Genomic DNA, 22,239 nt, shown 5'->3' with positions numbered 1-22,239 from the left:
AGCAGCTTCTTTTTGTTTCATAGCACTTTCTAACATTTGTTTGTACTTCAATCTGTAACACAGCCAGTAAATAAATGAGCAAGTAAATTAAATACACAAATAAGCAGAAATCATAATTAAAGGTAACATTATTTTTTTATTTACTAATATCTAAAAGTATTAATATTTTCTCCATGTCATATTATGCTCCTTTCAACCCTGTTAATTTTAGGTTATAGAGTTTTTATCCAATCAGAATTCAGCTAGCTTATGTTGCCATGCTGTGCCAAATCTGCCGAAGCCTTCAAAATCAACAATGTGGGCGTCTATGCACTGTAAGTGAACGGGGACAGACAGTTGACAGACAGTTGCGATAGCCAATCAGATCACCAGTTGTCAGTAAGGCCTTCCAGCTGGCCTAAGGCAGATATATATTGTGATGTTATGAGCTAGGTAACACAAGAACTCCATTACCCAGAATGCCACAGTAGTGAAGAGCATGCGCAGCGGGATTGATTGAAACTTTTATTAGTAGATTGCACAGTACAGTACATATTGCGTACAATTGACCACTAAATGGTAACACCCAATCAATTCATGGGATGTTTTTGATGAGCACCTTGTGGAGTAAACTTTAAGAAGTCAACCAACACGCCTCGTCTGCATCTTTTATGATTAGACAAGACAACACATTTGCAAGGCCATTTTCAAAAAGGATATCTAAAGAGAAACTACATCACCGGAAGCTCGAATGGGTTCGACAGGTTGTGAGTTCAGATATTTTATTTCTTTATTTTTGCACGTTTAATATGTTTTTTGCTATTTTAATTTTGACAGTACCACAAGATATGTTTTAATTGCTGATGCGGGTTTATTGATTTTTAAATGCGCCAGAAAATAACCCGTTATATACACTGTTGGTGGTGATTCAATGCCCAGTAGTGTGTTAATGTTACCTTGACAAATTCTAAAAATTCCCAGATTTCCCAGAATTCCAGGTTTTCCAGGACATTGTTCCCATTCAAAATGAATTGGCCATTTTTCAAACTTCCACCATTTCCCCATTTTCCACCTATTCAAACCATTCCACTTTCAACATATTCCACCATTCTGGAAATTCAAACTTCTGTTTTCCCAAATTTTAACAAATTCCAGGATTTTCCAGGATTCCTGCTTTTCCAAAGCCCTATTTCCACCCTTTTTTCCGGCAACTACTCCTTCCACAATTTGACGCATTTCAACCGTTCCACCGTCAAAACACTCTTAATCAGCAAAAAAAAAAAAACGAAGTTGTTTTTCGAACTGGAAAAATTCCCAGTTTTCCCGAAATTCCGTAATACCATTTCTCAATTCAACATGTTACTACTTCAACATTTCTCGACCGATTTGAAAAACGTCAACATCAACCATTTCGACTCATTCAAGTTTTTAAACATTTTCCAAAAAATTCCTGCTTTTCCCGAAATTCCAATTTTTTTCTGAAATTCCTTTTACAATCAATGGGACATTCCCACACTTTTCATCAGATTCAAACCTTCCCAACTTCAAAATATTCAGCTTGTTCAGGAATTGTGTGCTCTACTTTGACAATTCTAAAAAAAAAATCCTGGATTTCCCTTTTTTTTTTTTTTTGCATTTTTCCCGTTAAAAATTAATTGGCCATTTTTCAAACTCCCACAATTCACACATTCTTCAACCGATTCAAACCATTCCACCTTTAACACATTCAACTAATCTTGGACATTCAAAGTACCATTTTTCCAAATTCAACAAAATTCCAGGAATTCCCATTTTTTGGTAACCTATTGCACCCCTCCTCAGTTCGACTACTCCTTTCGCATTTTTCAACCCATTTCAACCGTTCCACCGTCAAAACAATCCTCATATTCAGGACATAAACCAAGTTGGTTAAGGAACTGGAAAAATTCCCTGTTTTCCCAAAATTCCAGGAATTTCTCAATTAAAAACTGTTACTACTTCAACATTTCTTGACCGATTTAAACAATTCCAACACCAACCAATTCAGCTCAATTAGGACATTCATGCTCCTAAAAAAATCTAGCTTTTCCCCAAATTCCCAATTTTTTTGGAAATTCCCATTGAAATCAATGGGACATTCTTCAAAGTTCCACAACTCCCACATTTTCATCTGATTCAAACTGTTCCAACTTCAAAATATTCAGCCTGTTTGGGAATTGAGTGCTCTACTTCAACAATTCTAAAAAAAAATTCCACGATTTCAGTTCAACTTTAGCATTGGAGCATTCACACGCAATTCCTTCAGGAATTGCCTCATCTAGTTGTCTCTGTATAGTACTTCTCCAGTAGTGGTGACATAAATGATGGTATTTTGAGAGGTAATCACTGAAGGCCTAGGTGGGAAACGCACGGCCCGCCACTGTTAAATACATTAGTAGGCTCACTGTGAACTATAAAAACATGATCAACATACAAATAAGACAACACATCACTGTTAGCATTTTATTCTTGACAGTAATATATGTACACATAGAATAGGATTGTAGCATTTATATTTCATAATGCTTGACTGCCTCTGGCTGTTTTTCAGGATCTCCACCTTTCTCCAAGTACAGGTCGTTGTACGGGTATTGTTTTGGTGCCTGGAATGTTGGAGATAAAGCATAGAAGTAAGATGTTGGTGAGGTTATGTATTGAATATAATTTGGTGATGAAGAAGACAAAATTCATGTAAAATGTATTGAATAGGAGGAATATTACTGAAAAAAAAGCACAAATAAAAGAAAAAAAAAAGACTGTAATGAGGATTCATTTACAAACCCCGTTTCCATATGAGTTGGGAAATTGTGTTAGATGTAAATATAAACGGAATACAATGATTTGCAAATCCTTTTCAACCCATATTCAATTGAATGCACTACAAAGACAACATATTTGATGTTCAAACTCAAACTTTATTTATTTTTTTGCAAATAATAACTTAGAATTTCATGGCTGCAACACGTGCCAAAGTAGTTGGGAAAGGGCATGTTCACCACTGTGTTACATGGCCTTTCCTTTTATTAACAACACTCAGTAAACGTTTAGGAACTGAGGAGACACATTTTTTAAGCTTCTCAGGTGGAATTCTTTCCCATTCTTGCTTGATGTACAGCTTAAGTTGTTCCACAGTCCGGGGGTCTCAGTTGTGGTATTTTAGGCTTTATAATGCGCCACACATTTTCAATGGGAGACAGGTCTGGGCTACAGGCAGGCCAGTCTAGTACCCGCACTCTTTTACTATGAAGCCACGTTGATGTAACACGTGGCTTGATATTGTCTCGCTGAAATAAGCAGGGGCGTCCATGGTAATGTTGCTTGGATGGTAACATATGTTGATCCAAAACCTGTATGTACCTTTCAGCATTAATGGTGCCTTCACAGATGTGTAAGTTACCCATGTCTTGGGCACTAATACACCCCATACCATCACAGATGCTGGCTTTTCAACTTTGCGCCTAGAACAATACGGACGGTTCTTTTCCTCTTTGGTTCGGAGGACACGACGTCCACAGTTTCCAAAAACAATTTGAAATGTGGACTCGTCAGACCACAGAATACTTTTCCACTTTGTATCAGTCCATCTTAGATGAGCTCAGGCCCAGCGAAGCCGACGGCGTTTCTGGGTGTTGTTGATAAACGGTTTTCGCCTTGCATAGGAGAGTTTTAACTTGCACTTACAGATGTAGCGACCAACTGTAGTTACTGACAGTTGGTTTCTGAAGTGTTCCTGAGCCCATGTGGTGATATCCTTTACACACTGATGTCGCTTGTTGATGCAGTACAGCCTGAGGGATCAAAGGTCACAGGCTTAGCTGCTTACGTGCAGTGATTTCTCCAGATTCTCTGAACCCTTTGATGATATTACGGACCGTAGATGGTGAAATCCCTAAATTCCTTGCAATAGCTGGTTGAGAAAGGTTTTTCTTAAACTGTTCAACAATTTGCTCACGCATTTGTTGACAAAGTGGTGACCCTCCCCCCATCCTTGTTTGTGAATGACTGAGCATTTCATGGAATCTACCTTTATACCCAATCATGGTACCCACCTGTTCCCAATTTGCCTGTTCACCTGTGGGATGTTCCAAATAAGTGTTTGATGAGCATTCCTCAACTTTATCAGTATTTATTGCCACCTTTCCCAACTTCTTTGTCACGTGTTGCTGGCATCAAATTCTAAAGTTAATGATTATTTGCACACATTTTTTTTTTATCAGTTTGAACATCATATATGTTGTCTTTGTAGCATATTCAACTGAATATGGGTTGAAAATTATTCGCAAATCATTGTATTCCGTTTATATTTACATCTAACACAATTTCCCAACTCATATGGAAACGGGGTTTGTATTATATAAGCTTGTCTTTAGTGTCATCCGACACGTAATCATTATAATAAACGTTTAGGTGCTATGGTCTTTACTTACAATAGGTTGGTAACATGGGAATTTCTCCCCAAGGTAGAACATGAACAACATGAAGCCGATGAAACCGAACAGCTGCTTGCACATGGAGGACCAGGACAAAACGGTGGGCGATGTGTCCACACGGTTACGGATGTAAGCGTCAAAGTCCCAGTGTATCTAAATGAAAAAGAAGAAAGAAAAAAGCCAAATGAGTCAGAACACAATGTGGGCTGTAGGGTTGTCAAAATTTTGGTACCGGTACCAAAATGTATCTCGATACTTTTCAAAATATAGGGGACAACAAAAAATTTCATTATTGGCTTGATTTTAACAGAAAATCTAATGATACATTAAACATACACTACCGTTCAAAAGTTTGGGGTCACATTGAAATGTCCTTATTTTTGAAGGAAAAGCACTGTACTTTTCAATGAAGATAACTTTAAACTAGTCTTAACTTTCAAGAAATACACTCTATACATTGCTAATGTGGTAAATGACTATTCTAGCTGCAAATGTCTGGTTTTTGGTGCAATATCTACATAGGTGTATAGAGGCCCATTTCCAGCAACTATCACTCCAGTGTTCTAATGGTACAATGTGTTTGCTCATTGGCTCAGAAGGCTAATTGATGATTAGAAAACCCTTGCGCAATCATGTTCACACATCTGAAAACAGTTTAGCTCGTTACAGAAGCTACAAAACTGACCTTCCTTTGAGCAGATTGAGTTTCTGGAGCATCACATTTGTGGCGTCAATTAAACGCTCAAAATGGCCAGAAAAAGAGAACTTTCATCTGAAACTCGACAGTCTATTCTTGTTCTTAGAAATGAAGGCCATTCCACAAAATTGTTTGGGTGACCCCAAACTTTTGAACGGTAGTGTATTTTTCTTATTACAGTCAAAAAACAATTTTGGCATTAAATAACAGTGAACATACTAGACAACTTATTTCAGTAGTAAATAAGCAAACAGGTTACAAAGGCTCCTTATTTTGTTACCTATGTAGTAACATATTGTGTCATTTCCCATTCTATTATTTTGTCAAAAATATGGGTCAAGCGGTCAAAAATGAATGAATGGATTATTAATCCGCCTATTCATTTAATGTTAATATTTGCTAACTTTCTTTTTTAACATGTTCTATCTACACTTCTGTTAAAATGTAATAAGCATTTATTCTATTGTTTGTATACTTTACATAAGTTTTGTGTGATAATACAGACTTGGGTATCTATCGAACACCAAGTTGTTACAGGATCATAATTACCGGTAATGTTCTCCGGTGTCTAGGGAAGTATTTCCAGAGTTTATAAACAATAAAAAAATGACAAAAGATTTTGTGACAATAAAAAATATCAATGTGCTCTTTGGAGTATCGACTAGATACGACTCTTGTACTTGGTATCGTTTCAGTCAATATTTGTATAGATCCACCCATTTGTTTACAATCAGGAGCGCTCGCTTGTTGTTGGCGGTTAGCTATTGTAACCTCTTATGGTGTGTAGTGAAGCATGTTTATGTATTATGTAGTTATAATATCTCTAAAAACGGTAGTTTGTTGCCATGCAGGCAAAGATTAGTAATTGAGAAGTAGCTAGCCGCTAGCTTGCATGGCAACGCTTTACCTTTATCGTTAGTTTTAAAGCTAAAACACATCCATTCTCCCTCTCCAGTCTTCATGCTGTTTTTGCTTGTAAATGCTGTGTGTGTGTTGACTAACATGTTACGAGCAATGTTTTCAAAGGCAGTATGTTTAATGTAAAATCACTTCATATTCTCTACTGCTCGCTAGTGTTACCATATCGGAGTTATTGTGTAGAAATATGGGGAAACAACTACAAATGTGCGCTTCATTCAATAACTGTGTTACAAAAAAAATCTATGAGAATAATACATAATGTTGGATATAGAGAACATAGAAACTCTTTATTTATTAAATCACAATTATTGACACAATTATTAAAATTCAACGATTTGGTGCATTTGCAAACAGCTAAAATTATGTATAAAGCAAATTATAACCTGCTACCCAAGAATGTACAACAATTTTTCTCAACAAAAGACGAAAAATATAACCTTAGAGGAAAATCAAATTTAAAACATTTGTATGCTCGTACAACACTTAAAATATTTAGTATATCAGTATGTGAAATTAAATCATGGAACGGATTAACCAAAGAAATCAAACAAAGCACTAATATGATTCAGTTTACGAGACTGTAAGTACACAGAACAAAAATTATGATAACATCTTGAACCTTTTTTTTTAATTGTGACAAAGATTATTTATGTATTTAATATTTCTTTGCTTACTATGGTATATTATTTATTTGTTCACTGTTCTGTTAGAGAACAAGGAAAGAACAAGAAAACCGCACGCACAAGAATCACTTTATTTACCACTGTAATTACCAGACTACAATACTGTTCATTCAATGACTGTAAATAAATGTAAAAACAAGAGTATAAATAAGTCATACTGTTCCATTACCTTTGTTCATACTACTGTCATTACTCAACTGCCAAAGAACTGTAGACACCTTAATATTTGTTGCTTCCTATACTGTATATACTATTTGATCTTGCACTGGTACTGTATTTGACTACTGTACTTCTACTTGTACTGATACCTCTACCATAACTACTGTAACTTATTGTGCAACTTATTGTCTTGTAATTAATGTACATCAGAGCTATTCAAATGTTTGTATTTTTTTGTATTTAGTGTATTAGCGACCCCAAAAGGGACGATTGATTGATTGATTGATTGATTGATTGAGACTTTTATTAGTAGGTTGCACAGTGAAGTACATATTCCGTACAATTGACCACTAAATGGTAACACCCGAATAAGTTTTTCAACTTGTTTAAGTCGGGGTCCACTTAAATTGATTCATGATACAGATATATACTATCATATATACCAGTGGTTCTCAACCTTTTTTCAGTGATGTACCCCCTGTGAAATTTTTTTTAATTCAAGTACCCCCTAATCAGAGGAAAGCATTTTTGGTTGAAAAAAAGAGATAAAGAAGTAAAATACAGCACTATGTCATCAGTTTCTGATTTATTAAATTGTATAACAGTGCAAAATACTGCTCATTTGTTGTGGTCTTTCTTGAACTATTTGGAAAAAAAGATATAAAAATAACTAAAAACTTGTTGAAAAATAAACAAGTGATTCAATTATAAATAAAGATTTCTACACATAGAAGTAATCATCAACTTAAAGTGCCCTCTTTGGGGATTGTAAGAGGAGATCCATCTGGATTCATGAACTTAATTCTGAACATTTCTTCACAAAAAAAGAAATCTTTAACATCAATATTTATGGAACATGTCCACAGAAAATCTAGCTGTCAACATTGAATATTGCATTGTTGCATTTCTTTTCACAGTTCTTTTTGACAGACATTTTAGTGAGGGTCAAACCATCATGGCATGGGGGAAACTCTGGCTTTATGGTAATGAATGGAATAGCCTACTTGATTTGATGTTCAGTTTATGAACTTACATTCATATTTTGTTGAAGTATTATTCAATAAATATGTTTATAAAGGATTTTTGAATTGTTGCTATTTTTAGAATATTTAAAAAAAAATCTCACGTACCCCTTGGCATACCTTTAAGTACCCCCAGGGGTACAAGTACCCCCATTTGAGAACCACTGATATATACTATCATCATAATACAGTCATCACACAAGATAATCACATTGAATTATTTACATTATTTACAATCAGGGGTGTGGAGGGGGGTGTAGGATATGGACATCAAGTAGTGGACATAGAGAGATAGAGAGAGAGAGAGAGAGAGAGAGAGAGAGAGAGAGAGAGAGAGATCAGAAGGCATAAGAAAAAGAAAAAGTATCTGCATTTGATTGTTTACATTTGATTATTAGCATATTAGTTTAGGGTTGTAGCTGCCTGGAGGTGAACTTTTATTGCGGTTTTGAAGGAGGATAGAGATGCCCTTTCTTTTATACCTGTTGGGAGCGCATTCCACATTGATGTGGCATAGAAAGAGAATGAGTTAAGACCTTTGTTAGTTCGGAATCTGGGTTTAACGTGGTTAGTGGAGCTCCCCCTGGTGTTGTGGTTATGGCGGTCATTTACGTTAAGGAAGTAGTTTGACATGTACTTCGGTATCAGGGAGGTGTAGCGGATTTTATAGACTAGGCTCAGTGCAAGTTGTTTAACTCGGTCCTCCACCTTGAGCCAGCCCACTGTAGAGAAGTGGGTAGGAGTGACAAGCGGTAGAAAATGGATGGATGGATTCTGTAACTAGTGTTTGGATCCCACTGTACGCAATATCTGAAGAGCATGGGAAAAAAGCATTTCACTGTGGTGTACTCGGCATGTGACGAATAAAACGTGAAACTTGTTGAAACTTGAAATGGGATAAAATTGCTATGGTATGAAAAGGGGTAGGTTTAAATAAGCTCTGCTTCTTCCGACTCCTTTTCGGACATGCTGTAATGAAACAATTGTGTGATGCATTACATTGTGTCGTATGCATGTTCCAAATAAACTGAAACTGAACTGGACTGGACTGAGTATAGTACATTTTTAATTCATTCGTACCGCGGTACTTTAGAATAGAATAGAAAGTATTTTATTGATCCCTGGGGGAAATTCAGCACCACAGTTCGCTCACAATAGACAAGAATAATAATAAATAATATAATATATATAACATATTATATAAATAAATAAATGATAAATGGGTTATACTTGAATAGCGCTTTTCTACCTTCAAGGTACTCAAAGCGCTTTGACAGTATTTCCACATTCACCCATTCACACACACATTCACACACTGATGGAGGGAGCTGCCATGCAAGGCGCTAACCAGCAGCCATCAGGAGCAAGGGTGAAGTGTCTTGCCCAAGGACACAACGGACGTGACTAGGATGGTAGAAGGTGGGAAATGAACCACAGTAACCAGCAACCCTCCGATTGCTGGCACAGCCACTCTACCAACTTCGCCACGCCGTCCCTATATATACAGTATAATATATATTATTACTACCGGTATACCATACAGCCCAGGTAGGTTAACAAAACTGCTATTTTACCGGCTCTCCCCAGTTCCTCCTCAGGTCAGGGTGGTCCCAATCATACCATGGGTCTCTCTCGTGCTGGGATCGATCTGGAAGTTTTGGATAATCGCCATATCTGCAAAAACACCAACATGGGTTGTTATTTGTAGGTTATGATTTCTTAAAAAATAGGTTTTGATTGATTGATTGAGACTTTTATTAGTAGATTGCACAGTACAGTACATATTCCGTACAATTGACCACTAAATGGTAACACCCGAATAAGTTTTTCAACTTGTTTAAGTCGGGGTCCACGTTAATCAATTCATGGTATAAATATATACTATCAGCATTAGGGCTGGGTGATATATACTCGATATATCGCGGGTTTGTCTCTGTGCGATATAGAAAATGACTATATCGTGATATTCGAGTATATGTTCTCCCACCGTTGCTTTTAGCTGAGGGCATTACACTGCATGCGTTTCCCACTCGTTCTTGTCTCTCCTTCTCACAGAGACATAAAAACAAGCGCACCTTCTTACATACGTCACGCGTGCAATGTCACACGCCCTCCCCGAGCAGAGAGGTAGCTACATGGGTAACATTAGCTGTGATGCTAACGGTGCATTGCGAGTGGTAATACGAGAGAGAGAGAAGGTGTGAATCAGGTAACAAATGGAGGAAGAATTAATTCCCTAGAAAAACAGCACGGGGTGCATCGTCTGGCGGTGGTTTCGGCTTCAAGCGGGAATATGTTAAACAAGTATGCGGCAAAAGCGTTGCTACAAAAAGTAGCAGCACTGCTAATGTGTAGCATCATTTGAAAAGTCACCCGCTAGAGAATGAAGAGTGCTTGAAACTCCGCATGTCAACATCTCCGTTCGGTGCCACACCAACAAAATGCCGAGGCAACCATTTCCACATCAACACCGTATGAAAAAAATAGTCCACGACATGAGGAGATAACGTCCGCCGGAACCTACCACATAGTGAAGGACGTACACTATTTGATTTCCTATTATGCAGCTAATTTTTATTTGACAGTTTTTGAAATATCTTGTGTGACATCATGCACAAAAGTGCACTTTATTTGTTTTTAACTATTGTAGTGGCGTTCTGTACAAAAAGTGCACTTTGATTTAGTGTTGTTTTGATATGTCATCTTAGTGACATCATGCACTAAAGTGCACTAATAGCTTGTTTTAAAATGTCTCTGGCAATCTTGCACTTTCTGTTTTGGAAATGACATGAATGTTTGTGCCACTGCTTAATAACTGTTTAATAAATACACTTTTGGCAAATTGACTTAGTTGTGATTTCCCTCTCTGCAAGAAAGTTTAAAATGAGCATTTATTAATGCAGTATGAACTAGGGATCGGCGATACCACACTTTTAGGATTCGATACGATACCGATACTTTTTCTTGCATTTTCATCGATACCGATACCAATAATTTCTTATTGGCAATTTTTTGTCAGTCAAAAATATTATTACTATTGTTATTAGAGATGTCCGATAATATCGGCCTGCCGATATTATCGGCCGATATATGCGTTAAAATGTAATATCGGAAATTACCGGTATCGTTTTTTTTATTATCGGTATCGTTTTTTTTTATTTATTAAATCAACATAAAAAACACAAGATACACTTACAATTAGTGCACCAACCCAAAAAAACTCCCTCCCCCATTTACACTCATTCACACAAAAGGGTTGTTTCTTTCTGTTATTAATATTCTGGTTCCTGCATTATATATCAATATATATCAATACAGTCTGCAAGGGATACAGTCCGTAAGCACACATGATTGTGCGTGCTGCTGGTCCACTAATAGTACTAACATTTAACAGTTAATTTTACTAATTTTCATTCATTACTAGTTTCTATGTAACTGTTTTTATATTGTTGTACTTTCTTTTTTATTCAAGAAAATGTTTTTAATTTATTTATCTTATTTTACTAATTTTTTTAAAAAGTACCTTATCTTCACCATACCTGGTTGTCCAAATTAGGCATAATAATGTGTTAATTCCACGACTGCATATATCGGTTGATATCGGTATCGGTAATTAAAGAGTTGGACAATATCGGATATCGGCAAAAAGCCATTATCGGACATCCCTAATTGTTATTTTTTAAGACAAATCACAAGACAAATACAGACCATTTATACCACATTTATTATGGTCAATATATAATAAAAGTAAAATTTAAATAAATAACATAAATATGAAAAATAAATTAAATATTATATATAATAATAACTATATATTATCCATCCATCCATTTTCTACCGCTTATTCCCATAATTAAATATTAGGGCTTTCAAATTAACAGTCAAATCCGAATTGCAAGAAGCTGCAGTTATTTTTTAAAGTTTGTGAAATAATTAGCAATTAATGAAATATGAAATAGGCTAATGTTTTCGAAATGTAAGAAATCATTTCACAGATTAAATCCAAAATCACATTCAATCATATATTCAAGATTTTCTTGGAAAAAAATAAAACTGTAATGCAAAGATGAAGAATCTCCAAATTGTATCTCTTTCTTATCTTGTTTTAAATACTCAAGCCATTTTCAACTAACAGTAAATTCCCCTGTGTGGAAATTATTTGAATTTAGGATAATCATTTAAACAAAAATATTCAGTAAACATTACTAAAAAAAAACAAAAACAATGCCTGTTTTAAGTCAACAATTGGACAACACTGGATATGCCTGGCTGCATCGCTGTCGGCTGGCTGTGTGTGTGTGTGTTGCACGTTGACCACGCTCATTCGCTGTCTCCTGTCACGTGACTGGGCCAGCTCTATACTCTGCCAGGTACAGGGGTGTCCCAGCACATAGGAAGTTAAGTAAGTCATCAAAAACATCTGAAAGTGATGCTTGCACCCCCCACACGCCGTTTTTTTGGTTTATATCGATACTTTTTTCAGAAAAGTGATGCCAAATGAGTAGCGTGTGAGTATCGATATATCGATACCACAGGATTGATACGCACATCCCTAGTATGAACAATATTGTTTTAATGTAGACACATAGAATCATCCTACTGGTGTGATTATATGCATCAAGTGTTCATTCAAGGCTAAGGCAAAATATCGCGATATATATCATGTATCATGACATGGCCCAAAAATATCGAGATATTAATAAAAGGCCATATCGCCCAGCCCTAATCAGCATAATACAGTCATCACACAAGTTAATCATCAGAGTATATACATTGAATTATTTACATTATTTACAATCCGGGGGGTGGGATGTGGAGGGGTTTGGGGTGGGGGTTAGGTTCGGTTGATATCAGCACTTCAGTCATCAACAATAATATCATCTGAGAAATGGACATTGAAACAGTGTAGGTCTGACTTGGTAGGATATGTACAGCGAGCAGTGAACATAGTGAGCTCAGAAAGCATAACAACAAGTATATACATTTGATTATTTACATTTGATTAATTACAATCCGGGGAGGTGGGATGTGGTGGGGGGAGGGTGTTAGTCTAGGGTTGTAGTTTCCTGGAGGTGTTCTTTTAGTGCGGTTTTGAAGGAGGGTAGGGTGTAAATCATCAATATTACAGTAAATCACTGCCAAAATGTATCTATGCAAAATTAAGTGCACTTACAGCGACTGCGCAATATATTATTAGTCAACAATAAACTTTACCCTAATCCTTGGTCAGGAAAAGGCTGATAGTCTGCAGCTGTCAGGTTGTACTTCTTGGCTGCAGCAGCCCTCTCCTCTGGAGTTTTCGGGTACGGACCTGGCAAGTTACCCTTTGCAGCACCAGAGGCTGAAGTAATACAAATAAACACATATGCAAAATATTCAAGTTGTACTCTTACAATAACAGCAATGCTACTTTAGCTGTCTTCGTCCCCATTCATGACAAGAGGCCGCGGAGCTAGCCCAAGCTAAAGTTAGCATGTCAAGGTTACGTCCATTTAGCTCTTCAAACCTACCAAATAACACATTTTTTAGTACTTTAATCACTAAAAACCATATGAATGCGACATATCAACTGACCTGCCCTGGACCCGGAAAGAAGAGCAGAAATGCCGGACCCTTGCCCCTTTGAAAGGGCTTGGGCCCATCGTCGGAATCCAACGATAGCCATACTGACGGCTATTAGTGGATGAGAGGTGCGCATGCGCGAAAAAGTAAGCTACGGGTCGTCATGAGGGTAAAACATAAATAGTTTAACAAAACAGCTATTCCACCCATAGACATCTTATAAGTAGACGCAGCATCGACCTCTACTGCCTACTGGCGCTGACAAGACGCGGGCCCGCCATCTTGGAGTGGTGATCCGCTCCACTCAGTGCAATTCGTTTGGGCAGGAGCAATGAACTGTCAGCGCATTTAATTCATTTTACCTCACTGAATACCACTGATTTTCACGCATTTTTTTGTCATACGTGTAGCTATGATAAAGGACACATGTTTTGGCGTGTTTTGTTATTCATAGTTTACTTAACAGTAATAGAATGTTTTTATATGCTATAAATGACCAGATGTCCGAGATCAAAACTGGGAATATAATCCCAGAGAAAAGGGAAAAAAACGGTCAGCTATTTTTAAATTCAAGAAACAATGTGATTAGGTTATATATACATGCGTATATCCTACATAAACAATGTATGAATACATTAGATATTAGGGGTGTGGGAAAAAATCGATTCGAATTTGAATCGCGATTCTCACGTTGTGCGATTCAGAATCGATTCTCATTTTTTTAAAAATCTATTTTTTTGTAAATACATTTTTTATTTTTTAATTAATCAATCCAACAAAACAATACACAGTAATACCATAACAATGCAATCCAATTCCAAAACCAAACCTGACCCAGCAACACTCAGAACGGCAATAAACAGAGCAATTGAGAGGAGACACAAACACGACACAAAACAAACCAAAAGTAGTAAAACAAAAATGAATATTATCAACAACAGTATCAATATTAGTTGCAATTTCAACATAGCAGTGATTAAAAATTATCATTAGACATTTATAAAAAATTTAAAAAAAGAACAATAGTGTCACAGTAGCTTACACTTGCATCACATCTCATAAGCTTGACAACACACTGTGTCCAATATTTTCACAAAGATAAAATAAGTCATATTTTTATTTCATTTAATAGTTAAAAATAAGTTTATATTATTGCAATCAGTTGATAAAACATTGTCCTTTACAATTATAAAAGCTTTTTTACAAAAATCTACTACTCTGCTTGCATGTCAGCAGACTGGGGTAGATCCTGCTGAAATCCTATGTATTGAATGAATAGAGAATCGTTTTGAATCGGGGAAAAATGAAGAAGAAAAAAATCGATTTTGAATCGAATCGTGACCCCAAGAATCGATATTGAATCAAATCGTGAGACACCCAAAGATTCACAGCCCTATTAGATATCTATATATCTTAGGGACCTATAGACTGTATCTCTGTTGCTGCAGCAGCAGATACTTTATTCTGTCTTCACACTTTGTATTGATATTTTGTATTACATTCTTCCCTTAAATGATCATGTTTACAGTGATTGTTTTGTATGTATTTTTTATATATGTCGCTTTGGATAAAAGCGTCTGCCAAATACTTAAACATAAACATACATAAACACCTGAAAGTCTTTATATCAGCTAAAACCACCAATCTGTTTCACTGGATTCAGAATACAACCAAATTCTGTTTTACCCAACAATGTTAGTATTTGAATATTGTTACTTGAATACCTATTCCTGGTACAATTATACTGTTAACAAAGTATTGTCTTATACTTTGCCTGAAATGAGAATGCATCATAATCAGTGGCGGCTACGATTTCAGTACTATTGAAGATCTTTCCTCCTTCTCAACTGTGGTAATATTCTTTTCACAATACAACCATTAGTATGTTAATGTTAAATCTTACTTGTGAAAAGTAATCCCCCGATTCCTATTTTCAACAGTCCGCTCATTTGAGCAGGAAAAGGCTGAACACAAGCCTGGCATCTTTGTTTTCTACCTATCAAATTGTCAGTTTAGGCTGTTCGCCGGCTCCTCGTCACCACTTCAAGATGGCGGCCGAATTTCTCGCGTCACAGAAGCCAATGCTGCGTCTACTGATAAGATGTCTATGATTCCACCCATCCATTTTCTACCGCTTGTCCTAAGCTGCATTGTACATTTAATCTTTTTGTTTGTTAAAACTTCATTAAAGTTTTAAACTATTCTTTTATTATTTATATTGCATTTTATTCGTATATTCGTGTGATACAATATCTATTACCTGACCGCTTCTACGTTAGCTACCTCTCTTTGTCTATAATGTATATTTTGGATCTACTCTCTATTTTATGCTGCCTTTTTTTTTTTTTTTTTTGCTGCAGCATATACTGTTCATATACATATACATATACTGTAATATTGTACAAGGTAATCGGGATTTGTTATTTTTTGTATATATTATATATAAATATAATATAATAATATATCAGTAAATACTATATACTGTATATATAATATGTAAATATTACATATATGTTATATTTTACGTTGCTACTGTGATGCATTTTTAGTCTACTTAATACCTGCATTATCCTTTCCATCCTTACCCTTTCCACCCTTTGAAACTGGAACAATTTCCCTTGTGGATCAATAAAGTTTGTCTAAGTCTAAGTGTAAGTATAATATAGTCGTGAATATTTATTTCACACAGTCAATCCATCAATCAATCAAAGTTTATTTATATCGCCCGTAATCACAAGTGTCTCAAAGGGCTGCACAAGCCACAACGACACCCATATATCACGCGGTGGCTGAAGGAAACATGGTCTTCGGAGTGAATGCACTAAAGCTCCGAGTCCTGTTCCTCTTCCCATCAGATCCAGCTCAGGTGCACACGTGCGTTGACCGAGGGACCGTCACTCCGCCACCGCCGATAAACCCGGAAAGACAGTCCAATCTAGAGGAGCTGGGCAATATCCTTCTCCACCTTGTCGACGGGACAGTGAAGTTCATACCTGCCGCAAAGTGAGAGCATGGGCGTGACAAAGGATTCCTTCCGAAAAGGTGCTTCGCTTCACCTGCGGAAGGGCTCGCCGCCTGCGGTGATCAGGAACTTCTCGAAGTTCCATCGGATGTCATCGACTGCGATGGGTGACCAGTAGAATTTCTTCATGTCTCCTATGACCGGGTTCACAAAGGGCAAAGACTCCTGTGGAGATAAATGGAATGGTAAATAAACGTTCGCAGCAGAAATTATGCGTACTGTACCTTCAGGTAGGTGAAGAGTGGATCTTCGTTTGATCCGTTAACCTCCACTTTACCGAAGATGGGAAATTTTGGCACAAATCCTCCTCCAGGTCTTACGTACTTAAGGATGTTTAAGGTTTCATGACTGCCCTCTGGAAAAAAGACATATTAGTCATGTAAAAATACTTCGTACTGTAAATTATCACCAGAAAAATTCAGTAGATTTTACCATTTAAAAAAACATTGCAGCTCAGTTGCCAGAATTTTATCGTAAAAACAAAATGTATTCACGCAGTAATTCACGGTAGATTTTACGATAAAATGGCAGCTCAGTCTCAAGGGTTTTACTGTAAAAAGGGCGGTGTTTTTAAAGTCGAAAAAACCCGTAGTTTAGTCGCCAGAATTTTATCGTAAAAATAAAATGTATTCACGCGGTAATTCACTGTAAAAATAACGACGGTAGACTTTACAGTAAAAAAAAAAAAAGGCAGCTCAGTTGCTAAAATTTTGCTGTAGGAATAAGTAGTAGCCTACCTTATTTCCATTTACAGTATGGCACTGTAAAAACGATACATTTTACAGTTAAAAAAAACAAACAAACTGGCAATTCAGTGGCCAAAATTTTACCGTAAAACTAACAGTGGTATTTTTTTTGCATTCACTGTAAAAAAAAAAAAAAAAAAGACGGTAGATTTTACGATAAAATGGCAGCTCAGTCTCAAGGGTTTTACTGTTAAAAGGGCTGTGTTTTTAAAGTCGAAAAAACTTGTAGCTTAGTCGCCAGAATTTTATTGTAAAAATAAAATGTATTCACGCGGTAATTCACTGTAAAAATAACGACGGTAGACTTTACAGTAAAAAAAAAATGGCAGCTCAGTTGCTAAAATGTTACTGTTGGAATAAGTAGTAGCCTACCTTATTTCCATTTACAGTATGGCACTGTAAAAACTATCAATTTTATGGTTAAAAAAAAAACAAACAAACTGGCAGTTCAGTGGCCAAAATTTTACCGTAAAACTAACAGTGGTATTTTTTTGCATTCACTGTAAAAAGAAAAGAAAAAAAAGACGGTAGATTTTACGATAAAATGGCAGCTCAGTCTCAAGGGTTTTACTGTTAAAAGGGCTGTGTTTTTAAAGTCGAAAAAACTTGTAGCTTAGTCGCCAGAATTTTATTGTAAAAATAAAATGTATTCACGCGGTAATTCACTGTAAAAATAACGACGGTAGACTTTACAGTAAAAAAAAAATGGCAGCTCAGTTGCTAAAATGTTACTGTTGGAATAAGTAGTAGCCTACCTTATTTCCATTTACAGTATGGCACTGTAAAAACTATCAATTTTATGGTTAAAAAACAAACAAACAAACTGGCAGTTCAGTGGCCAAAATTTTACCGTAAAACTAACAGTGGTATTTTTTTGCATTCACTGTAAAAAGAAAAGAAAAAAAAGACGGTAGATTTTACGCTAAAATGGCAGCTCAGTCTCAAGGGTTTTACTGTAAAAAGGACGGTGTTTTTATAGTCGAAAAAACCCGTAGCTTAGTCGCCAGAATTTTATCGTAAAATTTTTTTTTATTCACGCGGTAATTCACTGTAAGAATAACCACGGTAGACTTTACAGTAAAAAAAAAAAAAAGGCAGCTCAGTTGCTAAAATTTTGCTGTTGGAATAAGTAGTAGCCTACCTTATTTCCATTTACAGTATGGCACTGTAAAAACTATCAATTTTACGGTAAAAAAAAACAAACAAACTGGCAGTTCAGTGGCCAAAATTTTACCGTAAAACTAACAGTGGTATTTTTTTTGCATTCACTGTAAAAAATTTTTTTAAAAAGACGGTAGATTTTACGATAAAATGGCAGCTTAGTCTCAAGGGTTTTACTGTAAAAAGGGCGGTGTTTTTAAAGTCGAAAAAACTTGTAGCTTAGTCGCCAGAATTTTATCGTAAAAATAAAATGTATTCACGCGGTAATTCACTGTAAAAATAACGACGGTAGACTTTACAGTAAAAAAAAAAAAGGCAGCTCAGTTACTAAAATTTTGCTGTAGAAATAAGTAGTAGCCTACCTTATTTCCATTTACAGTATGGCACTGTAAAAACGATACATTTTACGGTTAAAAAAACCAAACAAACTGGCAGCTCAGTGGCCAAATGTTACCGTAAAAATAACAATGCTACCTTTTTTGCATTTACAGTAATTCACTGTAAAAAAAAAAAAAAAAAAAAAAGACGGTAGATTTTACGATAAAATGGCAGCTCAGTCTCAAGGGTTTTATTGTAAAAAAAGGGCGGTGTTTTTAAAGTCGAAAAAACTCATAGCTTAGTAGCCAGAATTTTATCGTAAAAATAAAATGTAGTCACGCGGTAATTCACTGTAAAAATAACGACGGTAGACTTTACAGTAAAAAAAAAAAGGAGCTCAGTTGCTAAAATTTTGCTGTAGGAATAAGTAGTAGCCTACCTTATTTCCATTTACAGTATGGCACTGTAAAAACGATACATTTTACAGTTAAAAAAAACAAACAAACTGGCAATTCAGTGGCCAAAATTTTACCGTAAAACTAACAGTGGTATTTTTTTTGCATTAACTGTAAAAAAAAAAAAAAAAAGACGGTATATTTTACGATAAAATGGCAGCTCAGTCTCAAGGGTTTTACTGTTAAAAGGGCTGTGTTTTTAAAGTCGAAAAAACTTGTAGCTTAGTCGCCAGAATTTTATTGTAAAAATGAAATGTATTAACGCGGTAATTCACTGTAAAAATAACCACGTAGACTTTACAGTAAAAAAAAAAAAGGCAGCTCAGTTGCTAAAATGTTACTGTTGGAATAAGTAGTAGCCTACCTTATTTCCATTTACAGTATGGCACTGTAAAAACGATAAATTGTACGGTTAAAAAAAACAAACAAACTGGCAGCTCAGTGGCCAAAATGTTACCGTAAAAATAACAGTGGTACCTTTTTTGCATTTACAGTAATTCACTGTAAAAAAAAAAGAAAAGAAAAAAAGACGGTAGATTTTACGATAAAATGGCAGCTCAGTACCAAGGGTTTTACTGTAAAAAGGGCGATGTTTTTAAAGTCGAAAAAACTCATAGTTTAGTAGCCAGAATTTTATGGTAAAAATAAAATGTAGTCACGCGGTAATTCACTGTAAAAATAACGACGGTAGACTTTACAGTAAAAAAAAAAAAAGGAGCTCAGTTGCTAAAATTTGCTGTAGGAATAAGTAGTAGCCTACCTTATTTCCATTTACAGTATGGCACTGTAAAAACGATACATTTTACAGTTAAAAAAAAACAAACAAACTGGCAATTCAGTGGCCAAAATTTTACCGTAAAACTAACAGTGGTATTTTTTTTGCATTCACTGTAAAAAAAAAAAAAAAAAAGACGGTATATTTTACGATAAAATGGCAGCTCAGTCTCAAGGGTTTTACTGTAAAAAGGGCGGTGTTTTTAAAGTCGAAAAAACTCATAGCTTAGTAGCCAGAATTTTATCGTAAAAATAAAATGTAGTCACGCGGTAATTCACTGTAAAAATAACGACGGTAGACTTTACAGTAAAAAAAAAAAAGGCAGCTCAGTTGCTAAAATTTTGTTGTAGGAATAAGTAGAGCCTACCTTATTTCCATTTACAGTATGGCACTGTAAAAACGATCAATTTTACGGTTAAAAAAACCAAACAAACTGGCAGCTCAGTGGCCAAAATGTTACCGTAAAAATTACATTGGTACCTTTTTTGCATTTACAGTAATTCACTGTAAAAATAAAAAAAAAAGACGGTAGATTTTACGATAAAATGGCAGCTCAGTCTCAAGGGTTTTACTGTAAAAAGGGCTGTGTTTTTAAAGTCGAAAAAACTCATAGCTTAGTAGCCAGAATTTTATCGTAAAAATAAAATGTAGTCACGCGGTAATTCACTGTAAAAATAACGACGGTAGACTTTACAGTAAAAAAAAAAAAGGCAGCTCAGTTGCTAAAATTTTGTTGTAGGAATAAGTAGAGCCTACCTTTTTTCCATTTACTGTAATGCACTGTAAAAACTAATCATTTTACGGTTAAAAAAAAACTCCTAATAAACTGGGAGCTCAGTGGCCAAACTGTTACCGTAAAAATAACAGTGGTACCATTTTTGCATTTACAGTAATTTTTCTGTAAAAATAAAGACGCTAGATTTTACGGTAAAACTAAATGGCAGCTCAGTTACCAACATTTTACTGTGAAAAATAGAGGTGCTGCTTTTCCATTTACAGTAATGCACTGTGAAACAACAACAGTGGCCAAATGTTACCGTAAAAATAACACTTGTACCGTTTTTCCAGTTACAGTAACGCACTGTAAAAATAATGATTTTACGGTAAAAAAAAAATGTAGCTCAGTTGCCAACATTTTACTGCAAAAAATTAACGTACTGCTTTTCTATTTACAGTAATGCACTGTAAAAACAACAACAGTAGATTTTAGGGTAAAAAAACAACAACCTTACAGCTCAGTTGCTGTAATTTTACGGTGGAAGTAACAGTTGTACCATTTTTCATTTAGTGTAAAAACTACAGGTTTTATGCTAAAGTCCAGAAAAGAAAAAAAAGCCATTTTATTTAAAGTAAATTCTATCATTTTTTTGTATTGCAGTGTGATTGTAAACAAACACATTTTAATAGAATGAGAGTATAGCTACCAGGGGACTGGAGGCCGAACTGGTTGCAACAGAATCCCAGAACGGTGAAGTTGAGGTCACCAAACATTTCCATGAGTGCATTCAGTCGATGGTACTGTAAAAAAAAAATACAATTGACATGAATAAACGTCAAATGACAATTTACTGTAAATAACCCTATCACCTCCTCTATGGTGGACCCTCAGAAGGTGGCCACGTTCACGACCAGGAGCACCTTCCCGCGGTAGTCGCTGAGACGAACCGCCACTCCGTCCAGCGTCTCGGTGGAGAAGTCGTAGATGGATTTGTCGGCCATGTCGGGATTGGGGCTGCAGTGAGGGCGAGCGTTGGGGAGAAAGTGAGCTGTTCACTCAGCTATTTTGACTCCCACATAACGCAGGAGTCAGCAATTGTTCAGCATGGATGACTTCATTGTTGTCACGGCCAAAGGTGAGCTCCAGCAGGATGCTCACGCTTAGAATGCAAACTAAATCAAACATAATTTGCTCACTTAAAATTATAATACATATAATACATTATACAAACGCAGGGACGTGCACATGATTATAGAGGGGCAGGGGCTCAAAGTCAGAAAAGGGCGGGATTTTTTTTTTTGGTCCTTTACACAATATGGAAATTAATGTAAAATTAATTTTGCTAATAGGAAGCTAACTACTTAGCTGTGTGTCCTTTGTAGGTAAAAGTGATTGCCATTTCTTTTGTGTCAACAAATTATTGTCATAATGAGTTAATTCACATTATCATAGACTTGGAAGACATGAAAAGCAACAAAACACTGGTTAATTATTAGGCTATTTATTGTTAAAGATAAGCACTTTAATATTGAACTTTGAACAGTGCAACATGAACTTTGAAAAAAAAATACAA

The 22,239-nt window shown here is 35.8% G+C and overlaps 2 protein-coding genes across 2 annotated transcripts; both read right to left on the bottom strand.

The window, feature by feature from the left end:
* Positions 1-2,432: 2,432 nt before the first annotated feature.
* On the bottom strand, positions 2,433-13,641 carry LOC133654966 (NADH dehydrogenase [ubiquinone] 1 beta subcomplex subunit 8, mitochondrial-like). Its single transcript, XM_062054840.1, has 5 exons — positions 13,484-13,641; positions 13,124-13,250; positions 9,484-9,583; positions 4,425-4,580; positions 2,433-2,600 (listed from the first exon to the last, which is right to left on the bottom strand). The coding sequence occupies exons 1-5, from the start codon at positions 13,605-13,607 to the stop codon at positions 2,508-2,510; spliced, it is 600 nt and encodes a 199-aa protein (XP_061910824.1). The 5' UTR covers positions 13,608-13,641; the 3' UTR covers positions 2,433-2,507.
* A 2,523-nt stretch (positions 13,642-16,164) lies between these two features.
* gpx9 (glutathione peroxidase 9) lies at positions 16,165-21,711 on the bottom strand. Its single transcript, XM_062054839.1, has 5 exons — positions 21,536-21,711; positions 21,373-21,466; positions 16,718-16,848; positions 16,528-16,658; positions 16,165-16,464 (listed from the first exon to the last, which is right to left on the bottom strand). Exons 1-5 carry the CDS (start codon positions 21,665-21,667, stop codon positions 16,407-16,409), a joined length of 546 nt encoding a protein of 181 aa, XP_061910823.1. The 5' UTR covers positions 21,668-21,711; the 3' UTR covers positions 16,165-16,406.
* Positions 21,712-22,239: the final 528 nt, after the last annotated feature.

Source organism: Entelurus aequoreus, linkage group LG08, assembly GCF_033978785.1.
Source record: "Entelurus aequoreus isolate RoL-2023_Sb linkage group LG08, RoL_Eaeq_v1.1, whole genome shotgun sequence".
In the NCBI taxonomy this organism is placed as follows: domain Eukaryota; kingdom Metazoa; phylum Chordata; class Actinopteri; order Syngnathiformes; family Syngnathidae; genus Entelurus; species Entelurus aequoreus.
Note: the sequence above shows the minus strand (reverse complement) of the source record. Positions and strands in the feature narration are given on the sequence as shown.

Coding starts and splice junctions, on each gene's coding strand:
- LOC133654966 (XM_062054840.1), bottom strand. CDS start 13,607: ATGCGCACCTCTCATCCACTAATAGCCGTCAGTATGGCTATCGTTGGA. Junction 4,581..9,483: donor GGAGGAACTGGGGAGAGCCG/GTAAAATAGCAG, acceptor TTTTTCATTTAG/ATACACTGGGACTTTGACGC. Junction 2,601..4,424: donor TCCCATGTTACCAACCTATT/GTAAGTAAAGAC, acceptor CCAACATTCCAG/GCACCAAAACAATACCCGTA.